The 14,675-nt window shown below is 49.9% G+C and overlaps 2 protein-coding genes, 1 long non-coding RNA gene and 1 other non-coding gene across 16 annotated transcripts in view; 1 reads left to right on the plus strand and 3 right to left on the minus strand.

Annotated features, from left to right (window-relative positions):
* The window catches only part of map7d3 (MAP7 domain containing 3), a 39,797-nt gene extending 35,907 nt beyond the window's left edge, over positions 1–3,890 (minus strand). For all 13 annotated transcript variants that reach the window (XM_069193706.1, XM_069193697.1, XM_069193708.1 and 10 more), the window contains exon 1: positions 3,781–3,890. In XM_069193706.1, the coding sequence (XP_069049807.1) occupies positions 3,781–3,826 (46 nt within the window). In that variant the 5' untranslated portion in view covers positions 3,827–3,890. The remainder of the gene's footprint in view (positions 1–3,780) is intronic.
* Positions 3,196–7,289, plus strand: LOC138241065 (uncharacterized). Its single transcript, XR_011190280.1, has 3 exons — positions 3,196–3,264; positions 6,191–6,292; positions 7,055–7,289. It is a non-coding gene; the product is annotated as an uncharacterized lncRNA (long non-coding RNA).
* Positions 4,575–4,645, minus strand: trnag-gcc (transfer RNA glycine (anticodon GCC)). The gene has a single exon. It is a non-coding gene; the product is annotated as a tRNA-Gly (tRNA).
* Positions 6,245–12,963, minus strand: LOC107077892 (uncharacterized). The gene is made up of 11 exons (XM_069193709.1): positions 12,686–12,963; positions 11,970–12,036; positions 11,768–11,881; positions 10,830–11,008; positions 10,313–10,422; positions 9,867–9,917; positions 9,149–9,307; positions 8,509–8,665; positions 7,721–7,874; positions 7,594–7,633; positions 6,245–6,726 (listed from the first exon to the last, which is right to left on the minus strand). The coding sequence occupies exons 2-11, from the start codon at positions 12,000–12,002 to the stop codon at positions 6,443–6,445; spliced, it is 1,281 nt and encodes a 426-aa protein (XP_069049810.1). The 5' UTR covers positions 12,003–12,036; positions 12,686–12,963; the 3' UTR covers positions 6,245–6,442.
* Between the last annotated feature and the right edge of the window lie 1,712 nt (positions 12,964–14,675).

Raw genomic sequence — 14,675 nt, forward strand, 5'->3', positions numbered from 1 at the left:
TTTCCTCAAAGCTGACGCAAGCAAAACAATTCAACCTGCTGCCAAATAAAAAATGCAGAATAATGAGATTTTCCACTTTTTTTTTTAATTACTTTCAGTCTCGACATCTTGTGCACATATGTATGGCTACGGCTAACGTTCTTCAAAAAGAAAGCTGTTCTTTTATGGACTTCAGCTTTTAGTCACCTTTTAAAGAATTACAAGAACATGTCAAGGGATAGCATTGTGTATACTCAGTCTTTATGAGTGCAGTCCTGTTCCATTTTCTTTTATCTCACACCATCTGCAACAGCACTAAGGTTGCAGCCTGACAAGACCCCTCTGAGTGGGAGTGGGTCGAGGAAGCCTCTCACCCTGGGAGAAGATCCCCAGGCTACTAACATATGAAAATCAATTGATTTTTACAGTCCTGCTGTACAGGTAAGTTGCAGGTGTTGGCTATGCCAAATGTGGCCCAGCAGGTGCATGCACGAAAAAAGTTTCTGGATGTTATCAGGTGAACACACTTACAGGTCCTGCCTATTCTGTGTCTTCTTGCTTCAAGCCACATCTCCATTTCTTTACTGCAACCCAGGGGATAGCACCCAGCACTGCCGGATTAGTCCCGATGCAGACTTGGATCAGGGAGTACTGACTTGATCATTAGGAGCTCCAGCTGAGGACATCTGCTTTACCTCCAAGCAACAAAACCAACATGGATGAGGAAGCAAAGGTTCACATGCAAAGGTAATCATCACCTGAAGCTGATATCTGACTGCGATCACATAGTCACCCAGCACAATGCATTTCATTTCCCTCAGGACCCTATAGTGTTACATCTAGGTGTAAAGGGCACTGTAAAGATACACCCAGTGTGCAATTAAATGTTATAAAACTAGATGTTGAAAAATAACAACGGTACGTATCACTTCCTCTGGGAACAAGTCATTCAGAGAAATCCTTTAAGAATCAGCTCCTTTGGTTGTAGGGACGCTTTTGTACTGAGAAACTCGCTTCAATTACACAAGCAGGACTAATATTAAAGCTGACCAGAAACCCAAAAGAAGTGGCGTCACGTCAACTGTTCTTTAAAATCCTGTCAAAAAGCTATATGCAGATGGATGAGCAAGCAAAATATTGATTTTTTAAAAAAACGGCCCATTAATCTAACTCCCCCTGGGATGAAACGGGCCTTGTACTCTCAGTGGAAAGGGGAAGACTGCTCTGTGACACCAAAACAAGGGCACTTTTTTAAAAGGTACTGTACATGCAGCCCTCGTTCAGCTGAAGACCCCAAAGCAAAGACACATGTGAACCAGCATGGGCACGCTGTAGCCTGGCCCCCTCTGAGCGGAAAGGGGCAGGACAGCCGCAGGACACCGGCACAGCTCGTCTCTTGTAGTTGCGTCGGAGAAATCTTACAGTTCCCATTCGGAGGGTTGCACTTAAGTAGAAGCAGACAAATCCTAGGTTTTCTGCACCAGGGGGTTTTTCAATCAGGAAACCAGGTGTCCCCAGGGGTACTCAGAGGCTGAGCCAATGTGCCCGGGGACAAATAGAAACTTGAAACAAATGAATACGCCTACATAGTGTATCTGCTGATCTCCATATCAGCTTTGGCACTCTAGTTAACAGAAGCAGGTTTTAGGACACCTGTATGCTTTAGTTTGAAGTTTAAATAGGGGATTCTCACTGGGAGGTGTTTCTCGAAAGGTGACTTGTGTCCAGAAAACTTTATTCTATACCAGCCCAGTTCTGTGCAACACGTTACCCCTCTACTGCGTGTTTTATTTCTACACACAACACCTCTCACTGGAAAAAGCTGCAAAATGACACTACCAACAATAAGGCGGCTCGTAAATAAGAATTAATAGGCAGGATAATTAACTGCTTGCATTACAGACTGTCGAGGCAGCGTGGAGACCAGGAAACGGTTCAGATCCGAGCTCTTTTCCAGCAGACATCACAGACCCTGAAGAATTCAGATTGCCAGCTCCTTCGCTCGGGAGCACAGTTTCGCGATGGCTCCCTGTTCCTCCGTGTCCCTCACTTCCCGTGAAGCACTGCTTACATTCCGAAACTTCCCACATTTCACCGGCCTCACACAGCGGCGCTTCCTGGACAGGGAGCTCACAATGGACGCTTTTAGTTCCCCAGCTGGAGAACTGCAGCTGCGAGCTGACTGTGTCCTGAACTCCACCGCCACAAAGTGGACGACCCCAGCAGAGCTCAGTGCGCGTGCAACAGTGTGGAGAACAGGGTGTGAGTGCAGGCCTGGACACCAGGAGGTACGATATCTGTGCACAGGGCAGGCTGAGCAATGCTATCTAATTCACATTCTTTCCTTCTGGAGGAGAGCAGAAATATTCAACTGGGCTGTGCTTCCAATGCAATACTGACTCCAGTACATTTACTCCTACTCACCAAGATGCGGACTGTATTGGCGATGCTGAGAAACTGCAGATTTCACTGACCTGCGCTGCAGGGAACAATGCATTTGAGAGCCACATTGAATCGCAATCCTCCCAAGTTATGGTGGAACTAAAATAAAAACAGCTCAGCGATTCCACTTGGACGACTCAAACAATGGCCCAAGGGTCTAACTGCATGCGTCTTTGGGACAAGACTGTGAAACATCTGAACGGTTTATTTTAGAAATCCTGAAAATCCTCCAAAATCTCATTCCTCTTCAAAAGGATGTCTGCAACCCAGTTATGCATGCTGTTTTTATACGTTACCTACTTAAAATACCTAGCTATTTGTATGTACAACACTACCTCCCCAATGCACCAGTCCACAAATTGTAATACCCCTGAAGGATGTTATCAGTTCACAGTACTGTACCTCCATGTTCAACGCATTCGCAGAGTGGGCATTACAAAATGCCTCTTTACTTCTCTGTTAAGTAGCCATCATCAGTCTTCGCTTGAAGACAGCTACATTAAAAACGCAAAGAATGCCAACACCGCGATGTAGGGGGAAACCACACAGTTTCAAAAAAATAATCATCTAAGACAGGAAAGACGAAAACCACCGCTAACATTTCCAGACAAGACTCGGCCAGTTTCCTACTTCTCTTGTAAGAGAACGACTGCTCTGACAGCCTGCGTCACTGGACTGTACGGTACCGTCCAATGCGGACCAAGTCCGGAACAATTCGGCAATTAATTCAGCGGCTTATTTTTAAATCCCGGTTTTGCCCCGGGCTCCCCACGGCACGGATGTCGCTTGCATCGCGGCGGGATCAGCCGGGCCCCTGCTCCGGATGGGGCAGGAGCCTCTCGGGTCTGTACTGGCGGTGCCGTTTCTTCGTTTTGCCCCGGTATCAAGTCGGATTTTGGCTCCTACCGGGGGTGGGGGGAATCAAGTCTTCCGTCTCCCGTCTGGCGCCAGACAACGGCTGTCAACCGGCCCCCAAATTTCAGCTCAGTTCTCCTCCAGCGCGATTTGTGTCCTCAAGCAAAACATCGCCCGCTAGCAACCACCAGCGTTTTATTTAGAGTAACTATCACCCCTACAAACTTTTATTTTCAGTTCATTAATCCTCCCTCGGTAATTATGCACAGCGGTGCCCCAGAGTTGGTTAGTTACAGAGCCCCCCCCGCCGCCGCCGCCACCTCCTCCTCTCCCAACACTACACAAACTCACACCATCAACCGCCGTCAAACAAAACAGTTCCCAAACCGCCCCAGAACTCGCCGACCCCGGTGCGATTCAAGGACACGACAGCCCCGGGGCCTCTGCCGGCTCCTGGCACACGGAATCGGCCTGACAGCCGCCTCCCGGCTGAGCAATTCTTACCCATTTGCGCCCGCATCCCCTTCAGAGACATCGCGCCCTCCGCCATCTTTAACAGAAATCGCCTTTTTTTTTTTCCTCCTCCGGCGGCTAGGGTGCGCGCCTGACGCGGGAGCGAGGACTCTGAAGGACGCCGGGCCGGGGAGAAGAGCGCCGCCTACTGGCGCCGACGGCCGCGCACTGCGGGGGATACCAGGCTTCGGGGGGTTTTAGTTAGGGCGGGACGTGGGACTATTCCACGTTTTAAAACTATTTTCTGGAACAGGGGAAACACCCAGCCCCTACAGATACATGCTATATGCCCTAAACGGCCGTGCAAGTCGCTGACAAAGAACGTTTAGCAAATTCTGCGATGTATTTTGGACACAGAAGAATGCAACTTGTAAAACGGGTTCTCGCAGCTATAAGATATATTCAGAAGGCATGTCATGAAATTTAATTTGTTAATGTTGTACCATTTGTGTATTTTTCTGGTGCTAGTGAAAGCATTTCTTTTGACATGGGGCTTATACTTGAGGTACAGTGTTTGAGATAACAGCACAGCGCCACCATCGATTAAAACTCGCCCTGTAGTCCCTGTAGTCGCGCCCGGTACTTGGTGATGATTCTGGACAAAGGGCGGAGCGCAGACATAGGCCTCCCACGTGACGGCGACGACTCGCTTTCCAGCAGTTCCGAGAGCGCCTAAGAGATTTGGAGCACTTTTGCTTTCATAAGTCATTTTGCACGTACCCAGCTTCGACTTCCGATACTTTATTGCCGTAACTGCTAGTTGCAAGGAATTTGGTAAAAAGTGTTGCATTGGCCGGGAATCGAACCCGGGCCTCCCGCGTGGCAGGCGAGAATTCTACCACTGAACCACCAATGCAGGACTGTGAGCAACCTCTCAGCATTTCAATTTTCAGTAATATACCAGGTGAAAATGTTGCCTTTTACATACCGCGATTGGATTAACTCCTAACATCCTGTGGAAAAAGCTGTCAGCCAAATTGCTGAATGGCTGCAGTGTTGCACTGTTAAAGTAGCTAATTCAATCACAAAATTATTATTAGCGGTTGTAACTGCAGTGTCTTCTATCACCATCAACAGCCTGTTATTGAAGTGCATCAGGTGTGCAAATGAGTACAGGTTTTGGCCTTGCAATGTGTTTATTGTTCCCCCAGTTTAAGGTGGAAAAACGTCTTATCTTCATTTCTTAAAACATTTTACCTTCCTTTCTTTCATTGTCTCATCACGATGGGTCGTTGGAAAGTTGAGTGTGGTCAATACTGGGGTAGGAGACAGTCAAGGAAAGCCAGGTCGCTGCTGTACATGGCGTAGGTGGACCTGTAGGTGGCGCTCTTCCTTCCAGACCAGGCATTCGAAACTGATCCAGCTGTATGGGGACGGTGCTGTAGAGACTTTAACCCCAGTGTCCTGGCTGAACCCCTAAAGATCACTGCCTGGCCTGGCCTGGCCTCCCTAAAGATCTCCCTTAAACCCCCCAGTGACATAGTGCTCACGCCTCCATCGGCGGTGTCGTGGGGCCGCTAAAATTAAGCCGTTTACCCACAAGCGCGTACAGCAGAACCGCAAAGGGGAGTCTATGATGGCCGGCGTGGACAGGGATAGGGATGGAACAAAGCGACCTGAAAGAGCCGGGAGGGATTGTGTGAGGGGTGAGGTGGTTTGACATGTCAGGCCTTCCCCCCAGGCTCAGAGTGTCTGAGAGATCTGTGGCGGGTGAATCACGCGGAGTGAACAGACCCACGTTGCAGGTTCCTGCCGGGACGGACTTGGTGACTCAGGGAGGCCCAGGGGCGAGGGGTGGGGTTTGGGAGGAGCTGCAGTTCACTGTCCCTCCCTGTCTCTCCCAACTCTCCTGCCTGACCCCCCCCCTGCCCACCACAGCCTCCCCTCTCATCTCCACTACAGATCACTGACCCAGCAGCCTGCTCATTCGTTCTTCATGGGAAACAGGAGAACGCACGCAGCTCTCGGGGTTCAGTTAGAGGCCAGGGGTGCTCGGGAGTTATTCACTCAGGCTGGCTGTGCAGTGGAGGAGAAGGGGTGGCCGGAGTGCAGAGGGCAGGCCGTCACCAGCGTGCGTTTGCAGGGCAGCAGTGACAAATGTCCTATCTTAATGGGCTGAAGGTTCCATTTTGATGACTAAGGGCTTTTTCCTTGACTCATTTGCGGTATTACAGGCAGCAACCACAGGTTCAGCAACCCGTTCTCGTGTACGTTGGAGTTTTGAAATCTCTGATACTCCCACGACCTTACAGAAAACAAGGGCCAGCAGTTTTTCCACAACACGGAGCTGCAGTAAATGACATGTTTACAATAATCGTTCCGTCTACTGACCTATTGCATGCTCTGAAATGTCATTGTCTCAGGAGGAGGGTTTTTATGGACCTTTACTTTTTTTTTACAGTAGGAAAATGTGTGAGAAGCCAACCTGTGTCACCTAATGTACACCACAACCTACACAGGCACTCCTCTGCTGCAATTGTTTATTCCCAACAGGAAGCCACAGGTGAGAAAACCACTTTGAGACAGTTGCTGAATATTTAGTTGTGTCTGTCCCTCGTTTGTCCTGGGAAGGATACCCTCCTCTGAAAGTCTTTGTTCAGTTTGGCAAGTGTCACAGCCTGAGATGGGCCCAGAACAAGGCCTGAGGGCTACCCTACCCGTAGGAGGTGGTCTCCACGGAGACCAGGGCCTGGTGTATCCTAGCAACAAGGTCAGGCCTGTGGAGGGAGGCCGCAGCGCAGGCCAGCTGGGGCACCTGGGTGTAAGTGGATGTGCGCAGGTACTGGAAGAGGTCCTGGAAGCCGTGCAAGTTGTCGAGAACCTCTGGCGAGACGCTCAGAGCCCGGCCCAGCCCCCTCAGGGCCCCACGGCCTCCTGCGTCCACCAGCAGAGACAGCTCCTGTATGCTGTCGTAGTCCAGCTCTTCCAGGCTCCTACCTGGGAGGCACAGAGACAGGTTTCCCAGAACATGGGTCTGTGAGGTTCAGACTGGGGCTGTGAGGCCACCAGGTGGGTATTCCTGACACTAAGAATGACTGAATGCTTTGCTTAATTAATGTCAGGGAAGACATTACTTAAGCAAAGCATTCTTCTAACACTCTAAAGAAGAAAATGTGTTGGCTAGAAAAAAAACCACAGTAACAGACTGATTAAATTATTGAGGGTTTCTTTTTGTAAGTCCGTGTCAGACTAGTTATTTTATGTGTTAAGAGTTTTCTGCATCACGTCCATTGATCAGTCATGAGAGGCCTTTTTCTTCCTGCAGACAGGGATGTAGCAAGCAGATTCTCTCCCGTCACCATCCCAGACCCTCTGGCTACACTGCTGCTACACACTGAGATTTCGGCCAAGACAGCAGTTAGTTACACCTGCAGTCCAACAGTAACAGAGGTCGATGGATTGTCAGTTTCAGGAACTGCATATTACTAGACAGAAACTGTCGAATATTCCTCACTGTCCCGTCTTAAAAAAACAGTGATGTAGCCTTGTCCATTCGTAGTTCTTATAAATACATAAAATCTAGAACGTGACTCTTGTGTTCACTAGTCTTACAGTAGGTGCAAAATGTCCTGCCTGCACAGCGCATCTAAAGAAATGGCTGAGGAACGTGGCCAAATTACAAAGTTGTATTTTTGTACTTTGCCACATAAAACATGGTAGAGACTTACTACACTTAACTTCAATCTCTTGTTTGGTGAACTGGAAGGAAGTAGCTCATACCACCCGTCCATAATGTAAAAGTCTTCACTCTGAAAGAAGCCTGGAGTGTGTGTGGTAGCAAGGACACATCTGGAAAGACGATACCTTTCGCTATTTTGCAGATCTCCTCCGTCTTGCGCTCCATCTGCAGAGAGTAACAGCAGAGGGGGTCAGTTCTGGGTAGGGCTTCTCAGTGCAGCGCGGCGGAGGGGGCGACGTCACTGTCTCTCACCTCCTCCAGGGAGAGCTGGGTCTGCTGGTGGTGCCCGTCCTGCCCCTCCCAGTCTCCCCCCCCTCCCTGGCCGGGAGGCTTGACGTTGGTGGTGACGTTGATGACGATTGAAGCAGGGGGGGGCGCTTTCTCAGAGCACGGCGTGTAACGGGACCTGAAGACAGCAGGCATGAGAGGACAGGCCCATGAGATGCTTCTGCACCCAGTAATCACTCTGCAGAGTCAGCCTCTGCGGAGTACCAGCTGGATCACAATCTCCCAACCAATGCTCATGGATGGAGGAAGTGCTGATTAGTCGTTAACAGTCTCACAATCTGGTCTCCCTAAACTTCCCTGCTGAGTCCAGCTGGTGCCTCAGTTTCTCAGGTCTCCAGCTGAGGTACTGTACAGTGCCTGTGGGCCTGCTGGTGCACACATCACCCTGCAGCGGTGGCAAAAAGGCTCCCCTCCTATGTATCAAGTACTTTGGGGTCCTTCAGGCTGGACATCACGATACTGATGCAATTCACTCCTGTCAGCCTTTAATCAAAGGGCCGAGGAGGTTCCTCCTCTGCAGCATTGTGGGTCAGAACATCAATGATCTGCACGTGGCGGTGAAAGCGTTTAACAGGCACCTTTCACTCCCTGCTGCCTCTCCTGTCGAGAGCTTTGCCCACAGCTTCCAGAGCTCCACTGCACTCTGGGCCAAAGCAGTATTTCAACTGACGACACTCTGGCCACAAGCAGGTGCCTGCTCCCGCCTGTGCCCTCGAGCAGAGTGGAAAGGAGAAGGGCAGGTTCCCCACTACCTGGGCGGACCCCCAGAGCTTGGGTGCCTCCGCTCCAGCTCTCCCTCCTGGCTGTGCTGTCCGAACGGCAGGAGTTTCCGCAGGGAGGCTGGGGTACACGAACAGTCAGGTGGTCCAGAGGGAGTGTCCAGGGTCCCAGGGCTCTTGCGCTCCTTGTCTACACACACAAGCACAGGATATGTCAGTTCGGTGTAAGCGTTCAGGAAGGATAGGTTCAGATAAGTTTCTATTCATTACGTCATTTCCAGATTGGCCTGCCATGCGTTGTACCCCAGTAGGCCAGGAAGAGCCCACTAGAGCCCTGGAGACCAGAGGGTTATTTTTTGCAGTCCTACTTACAAAAGAGATTACTGCCTTTGAATTTAGAACTGAAAACTAAACTGAGCTGTGCACCAGCCCCAAAGCATGGATCTCTTGAAATGAGTTTTCTCAAGCCTGGAGAAAACTGGCACAAAACTAATACAGTCCTTCAATTAAAATAAGACAGCAAATGGCTACAAAGCAGCAGTGAGATAACGAGGGGTCTGCCTGGTTCTGAGACGTGATGGCCTCTGGTGTTCACTCAGCTGCACCACACTGCACGGGTCTGGCTGACTAGAACGCTGTATATGACAACAGGACGTCATGCACCCAAACAGACCGGGGGCACGGGGGCCGGCGGGCTGGCGCGCTCTGGAGTGGCACTCGCTGATTCGCTCCACAGAGAGCAGCAGCCCCCACAGCAGCAGGACCAGGGAGAAGGCGGAGACAGCGCAGGCTGCGCCAATCACAGCCACGGGGGGCGTGTCCGGACCCGCCCCTGCAGCGGACACAAGAGGAAGGAGTGGCGAGAGGGGCTCCACCTGCAGGCTGTTTTACGAATAACACTTACGCGTGTGAAATGCTACACAGCAAACATTAGGTGGATTTATCAGGGGATTAAAAACTAGGGGGGAAATCTGTTTTTAAACGGTCAAATGTAGCTTTTTCGTCTGTGTTGCAGGACTTGGCAGTGCCTCATTATACACGCCTTTTCTAGACTGCACTTGTCAATCCAGTTGTCTGTTGTACGGTCCTGTCAGGGGTAATTCTATTGAACGTACCTGACTAGTGTTTGCACTTAGTTTATTGCGTTTGCGTCAATAATAATTGCGTTTTATTGTGTTTTGTAATAATGTCTACTACGCCCTTCTTTGTGATTGTGCTTCTAGGACTGAAAAATATTTTTTTCCAGTTTTTAGAACACAGGGTATTGCCATTATAAGTAAACTATTCTTAGTCATCTTTGATCAAGACAGCCAAAAAGACATCTAGCAGTCAAACAGATAAATAATTACAGTCAAACACAATTAATAGCCACAGGACGTGTGTGCACTCACCACTTCCAGTACTTCCCTCTGGAAATGCCTTGTCTAGAAAAGGGGTGACACCTGAAAGATAGGGGCTGTGTCACTGTTTGAGATGCACAAGGTTTGAGTCTTTTTCGTCCTTTTTTTCCCCAAAACTGAATGAAAGAACAACAGTACAATAGCTCAAACCATGAAGATAAGATTTTCCATTCTTCTGTTGTGAGAAAATCTCTTACCCCTGATAAGAGTTACAGCATTCCAAGGCATATTGACCCCAGAACCCAAGACCTGTGAGCAAATTGCTCCGCTATCATGCACATTACATTCCAAGCTCTTTTTCAGTTATGTTTAAGTTTCACCTGCTTTATTAAAAGGGGGTTATTATCAAACGCACACACAAAAGAATTAAAACAGCCACACGTTTTAAAGGGCTGGGGAGTAACGAGTGTGTTCTCTCTGCAGGAGTCTTGCTTTACCTTTCCACTCCTCCGGGCTCGCTGTCGGGGGAGGCAGGCACTCTCGGCGGATTGCCCCAGTTGAGCTGAGGCAGGGCAAGCACATTTGCTCCTTCGGCGTCTCGTAGTACCTGGCGAACACAGAGCGGCGGGGTCACGGCAGGAGCGCAGGCTGCGGCGCAAACAGAGCGCCGGCTCCCTCTAGTGGCCCCACTCTAGTGCTGCACACCCGCAGGCTGCCTGACTCTTCTGCACAAGATGCGCCCAGTCCAGTCCAGTAAAACACCTGTTATCCGAACACGAGGTCCATGAAAGCAGGTGTGAAAAAGAATCAGAAGTCTTTGCCTTTTTCGTTTACTTTGCTTTTAGAAATAGAAATGCCGTGTCTTTCTATTGTGCTAATAGAAAGACACGGCATCGGTTTATTTGTTTACCATTCTTTATCGTTCTGTGAAAAGCGCTGCTGAGAAATGGCATACGGGTGACGTGCTCTGCTCTGTGTGTGTCTGCAGGAGCCAGACCTGTATGGGCGACTCACCCCCCCAGGCAGCCGCCACACTGGGCATTACTGCTGGGCTGACAGGGCACCCTCTCCTCGCGGTTCAGCAGGGAGCACCGCGTGCACTGCCAGCACGGCGCCAGCGCCCAGCCCTCGCTGTACTCCCCCTCGCCACACGCCTCGCAGCGCGCAGCCCCGCCGTCGCCGTAGCCGCAGTCCTGGAAAACAGCGTTCGTGAGCCCGTCCGCACTGGCCTCCGGGATAAACCTGCCCCACCTGCGCTCCTGCCATGTCACCCTGCAGCTCCCAGCTGGCAGCCCCACTGGGGCTCAGCGGGTGTGAGCCTGGCCACTACCTGGACGGGAGACTCCTGGGAAAGCTGAGGCTGCTGCTGGATGAGGTGTAAGTGAGGCCAGCAGGGGGCGCTCACCCTGCGGTCTGTGTGGGTCCTAATGCCCCAGTATAGAGACGGGGACACTATACTGTAAAAAGGCACCGTCCTTCAGATGAGATGTAAAACTGAGGTCCTGACTCTCTGTGGTCATTAAAAATCCCAGGGCGTTTCTCGAAAAGAGTAGGGGTGTAACCCCCGCATCCTGGTCAAATTTCCCCTTGGTCTTTACCAATCAAGGCCTCCTAATAATCCCCATCTCTGAACTGGCTTCATCACTCTGGTCTCCTCCCCACTGAGAGCTGATACTGCATACTGGCAGTGCACATTGGTGGTGGAGTGGGAATCCCCATTACCTGGAAAGCGCTTTGAGTGGAGTGTCCAGGAAGAGTACAGAATGATTGTCATTATTCTGCAGACTCCCCTGCAGCATCGAGAGGGGGCGAAATGCATGAGGAAAATTACACTCAAACTCACGCACAGGTCAGGCCCCTTCTGGAGCACCGACTGACCAGGAGCAGAAGAATGAGACCCTTCAGAAACCAGAGCACTGAGAAAGAAGACAGCTGCAGGGGAGGTGCGTCACCTCTGACAACTGCTCCCCGGGGTCGCACACAAGACAGGGCAGGCAGCTGCCGTTGGGGTGGAGGTACTGAGCTTGATCGCAGCTCCTGGCCGAGGCACTGAGCACCCACCGGGCCTGCAGAGACACAGACACTGGCTGTGACAGCAGACCTGTTCTCAAGGCCCAGGCACAGGAATGACCATGCAACAGACCACGGGCTTACCATCAGGAGAGCTGCAGTGATGGAAAACACCATTGGGAAGTTCCTCTCCAATGTTTTTGAGAGTCAGCTGGGGTAAAACATTAAAGCCAGAACAGATAAAATACTCATGAGGTAAGAAGAGAAAATGGTCATCGTACTGATGACATTATAGAACTTCGGTTGTTAAAAAAAAACTGAAGTTCATGCTGCTGAATGATGAAATGCAAGACATTCGAAACTACTAGTTTAAAAAAATCAAACTGCAATTTATTTTAGAGTGTAATACTATTCCACAACACCTTAAAAATTAGATAATTGCTTTAAAATATTCTGGTATAGCAGAAATATCAATATTTCGAGTGTTGTTTCATTCTAATTAAAGTAGAATAAAATAAAAATAATTTTGTATTTTTTGGGTAGTTATCATAAGAATAATTTAGTTTTACTAGGTAAATACAATTATGTTAGCATTATTCCATTGTACTTAATGACAGTTCAGTAATTACAGTACATGAATGTTAACGCATTGTAAAGGGGTGTTTTAAACCTATCCTAAAACACCACTTCATAAAATCCTATTTTTAAATATCTAGTGACAATATGATTATTTACATCAGACATGCATATGATTCACTAAATTAAAGCGGCTCGCTTTCGTTATCTCAATTACATTTTTTTCTCTGTATTTAAGTTAGACCTTTCTCTGGGTCTTTAATGCAAGAGGAGATCTGTCCTACCTTGTTTTGGGCCAGGTATCCAGGTGAGTCCAGGTGGTCAGAGAGCACACTGCCTGTCCCTGCAGGTGATCAACACTGGCTCCTTCTCTCCTCTTCTGAGCTTCACAAAGGAGTGGCTCTCCTTCAGAGGAGCTGGGACACACCTCCGTACCCTCCCACAGAGAATCAGGAGCGAGCTCCGGCTCTACCCGGAAAATCCCCCCACCTCCCAGCATCACCACCCCCCTCTCCTCTCCCCAATCCATCCTCCCTGTCTCCAGATCCCCTTTGAACTAAAAATAGGCACTCATTCACGAGTCCCTAACAACCAGGCCAAACACATAGAAAGCCTGGCCACCTGCACAAGTTTATTTGGCAGGTGTGCAGAACTGGAAAGAATTTGCTCATTGTTTGCAGTAAAAGGTGGGAGTGAAATAGACACTGCGTCAGAGTCTGTGGCTGGTGGTCACTGCGTCACCTCCCCAGGCAGATCAGCTGAGATCGGTCATCCCAGGCTGAAGAAAACCGACCTTCACTGGTGCTGTTGTTCTACTGCTGGAAGAGGTGAGATGGCCTTTGGAGATGCAGGGGATCATGGTGGCTTGTTGAGGGGAAAACAATGAGGGGCCGTTCCTTAGTTCTGTAGATCTGGAGCAGGAAAGATGCAGCTCATCTGCCCCCCAAGAGGAACAGGCGCTCACCTCACCCAAACAGGAAGAGCTGCATATCACACGATCTGCAAGAAACCACACTTTCAGATGCCCCTACAAGAGTGCAATTATATTCCACTCTTGTAGTCCCATCTCTTCAGATCCCAGAAGCTAAGAGATGTCGGGCCTGGTCAGTGCTGGGACAAGGACCTCTGAGGAATACCAGGAGGTTGTAAGTGGTGTTTGAGGAGCAGTAAGTGGGAGTCTTCACTCTGGATGAGAATTCCCAAAACAATGCCCTTATAACAATGATAACAGTGTTGTAGGAGGTACTGTCATTCGAATGAGACTTTAAACCAAGATCCTGGCTCCTTGGTCATCAAGATCTCAGGACATTGTTTGTATCAGTGACACACACCAGCCTTCCTCTGCAACACAAGAAAACAAAGAGCAGAGATCAGAAAATCCAAATAACAGAGGGTTAAAAACTGTGCTAGCTGTTCATGGCAGTCTAAGACTTTCTTTTCCCCCAGGATCTCTACGTGAACTACCAGCAACTCTTCCTTTCTGTTTTTCTCAAAGACGTTCTCATTCTGAGACCCACTCCCTTTCAAAGTGCTGCAGGAGCCCCGGAGAGCTGAGAGCAAGACGCAGGATCGCTGTCCAGACACACGTCACACCTCCGCTAGCTTCACGTAGAAGCCAGCCCTCTCTCTTCCCTCTCACACGCAGAGAGGGGCAATGGGAGCCCCGGGGTCCCATGTCGTCAGAAAGGACTGGCTTCCTGCTCCTCATTGTTCCGATCCTGAGATTCCGGGCGGCGCGTGCTTCCCTCCGGGAGATCCGATTGGCTCCCCCTGTGCTTGAGGACTCGGGGCTTGGCAGGCGATGAATGAGCCTGTTGTTGGGGGACAGAGGCTTTTCTCCCACACACCTGAAATCAATACCTTCCCTCTCCAGTGCTGTCAGACCTGAAAAAGAGCCGACTGGAGCACCTACGCAAGACGCAGCAGTCCCTGCGTACTCACACTGGGCCTCACACACAGGGCCTACACAACGAAGGCCTGTCCGGGGAATCCTGTAGAAATCCCCACGATGGAGGCCCGGAGATCCAGCCTTTTTCTCGGACTTTCTGGTGGTGAGTTTCTCAACTGTCTGGTGGCCAGAAAACGCGCTCGGAATGTTCTGTTTTTTCTGAGCGTCACACGTGAGTTGGTGTTAGCATTTTGTTTTGACCATTTCTGAATCGTTTCCCAAATTCAAGTTTTGGGAACAAACAAGCAATCATTAAATGGGACCCCTGTGTGGATCCAGAGAAGTGACTTAACGAGGGGCACGGCTGACATTCCTTTGATGGTCAA

This window comes from Lepisosteus oculatus, chromosome 8, assembly GCF_040954835.1.
Source record: "Lepisosteus oculatus isolate fLepOcu1 chromosome 8, fLepOcu1.hap2, whole genome shotgun sequence".
Classification (NCBI taxonomy): Eukaryota; Metazoa; Chordata; class Actinopteri; order Semionotiformes; family Lepisosteidae; genus Lepisosteus; species Lepisosteus oculatus.

Coding starts and splice junctions, on each gene's coding strand:
- LOC107077892 (XM_069193709.1), bottom strand. CDS start 12,002: ATGGTGTTTTCCATCACTGCAGCTCTCCTGATG. Junction 9,308..9,866: donor AGAGGGAAGTACTGGAAGTG/GTGAGTGCACAC, acceptor TGTCCGCTGCAG/GGGCGGGTCCGGACACGCCC. Junction 6,727..7,593: donor GATCTGCAAAATAGCGAAAG/GTATCGTCTTTC, acceptor TGTGCCTCCCAG/GTAGGAGCCTGGAAGAGCTG.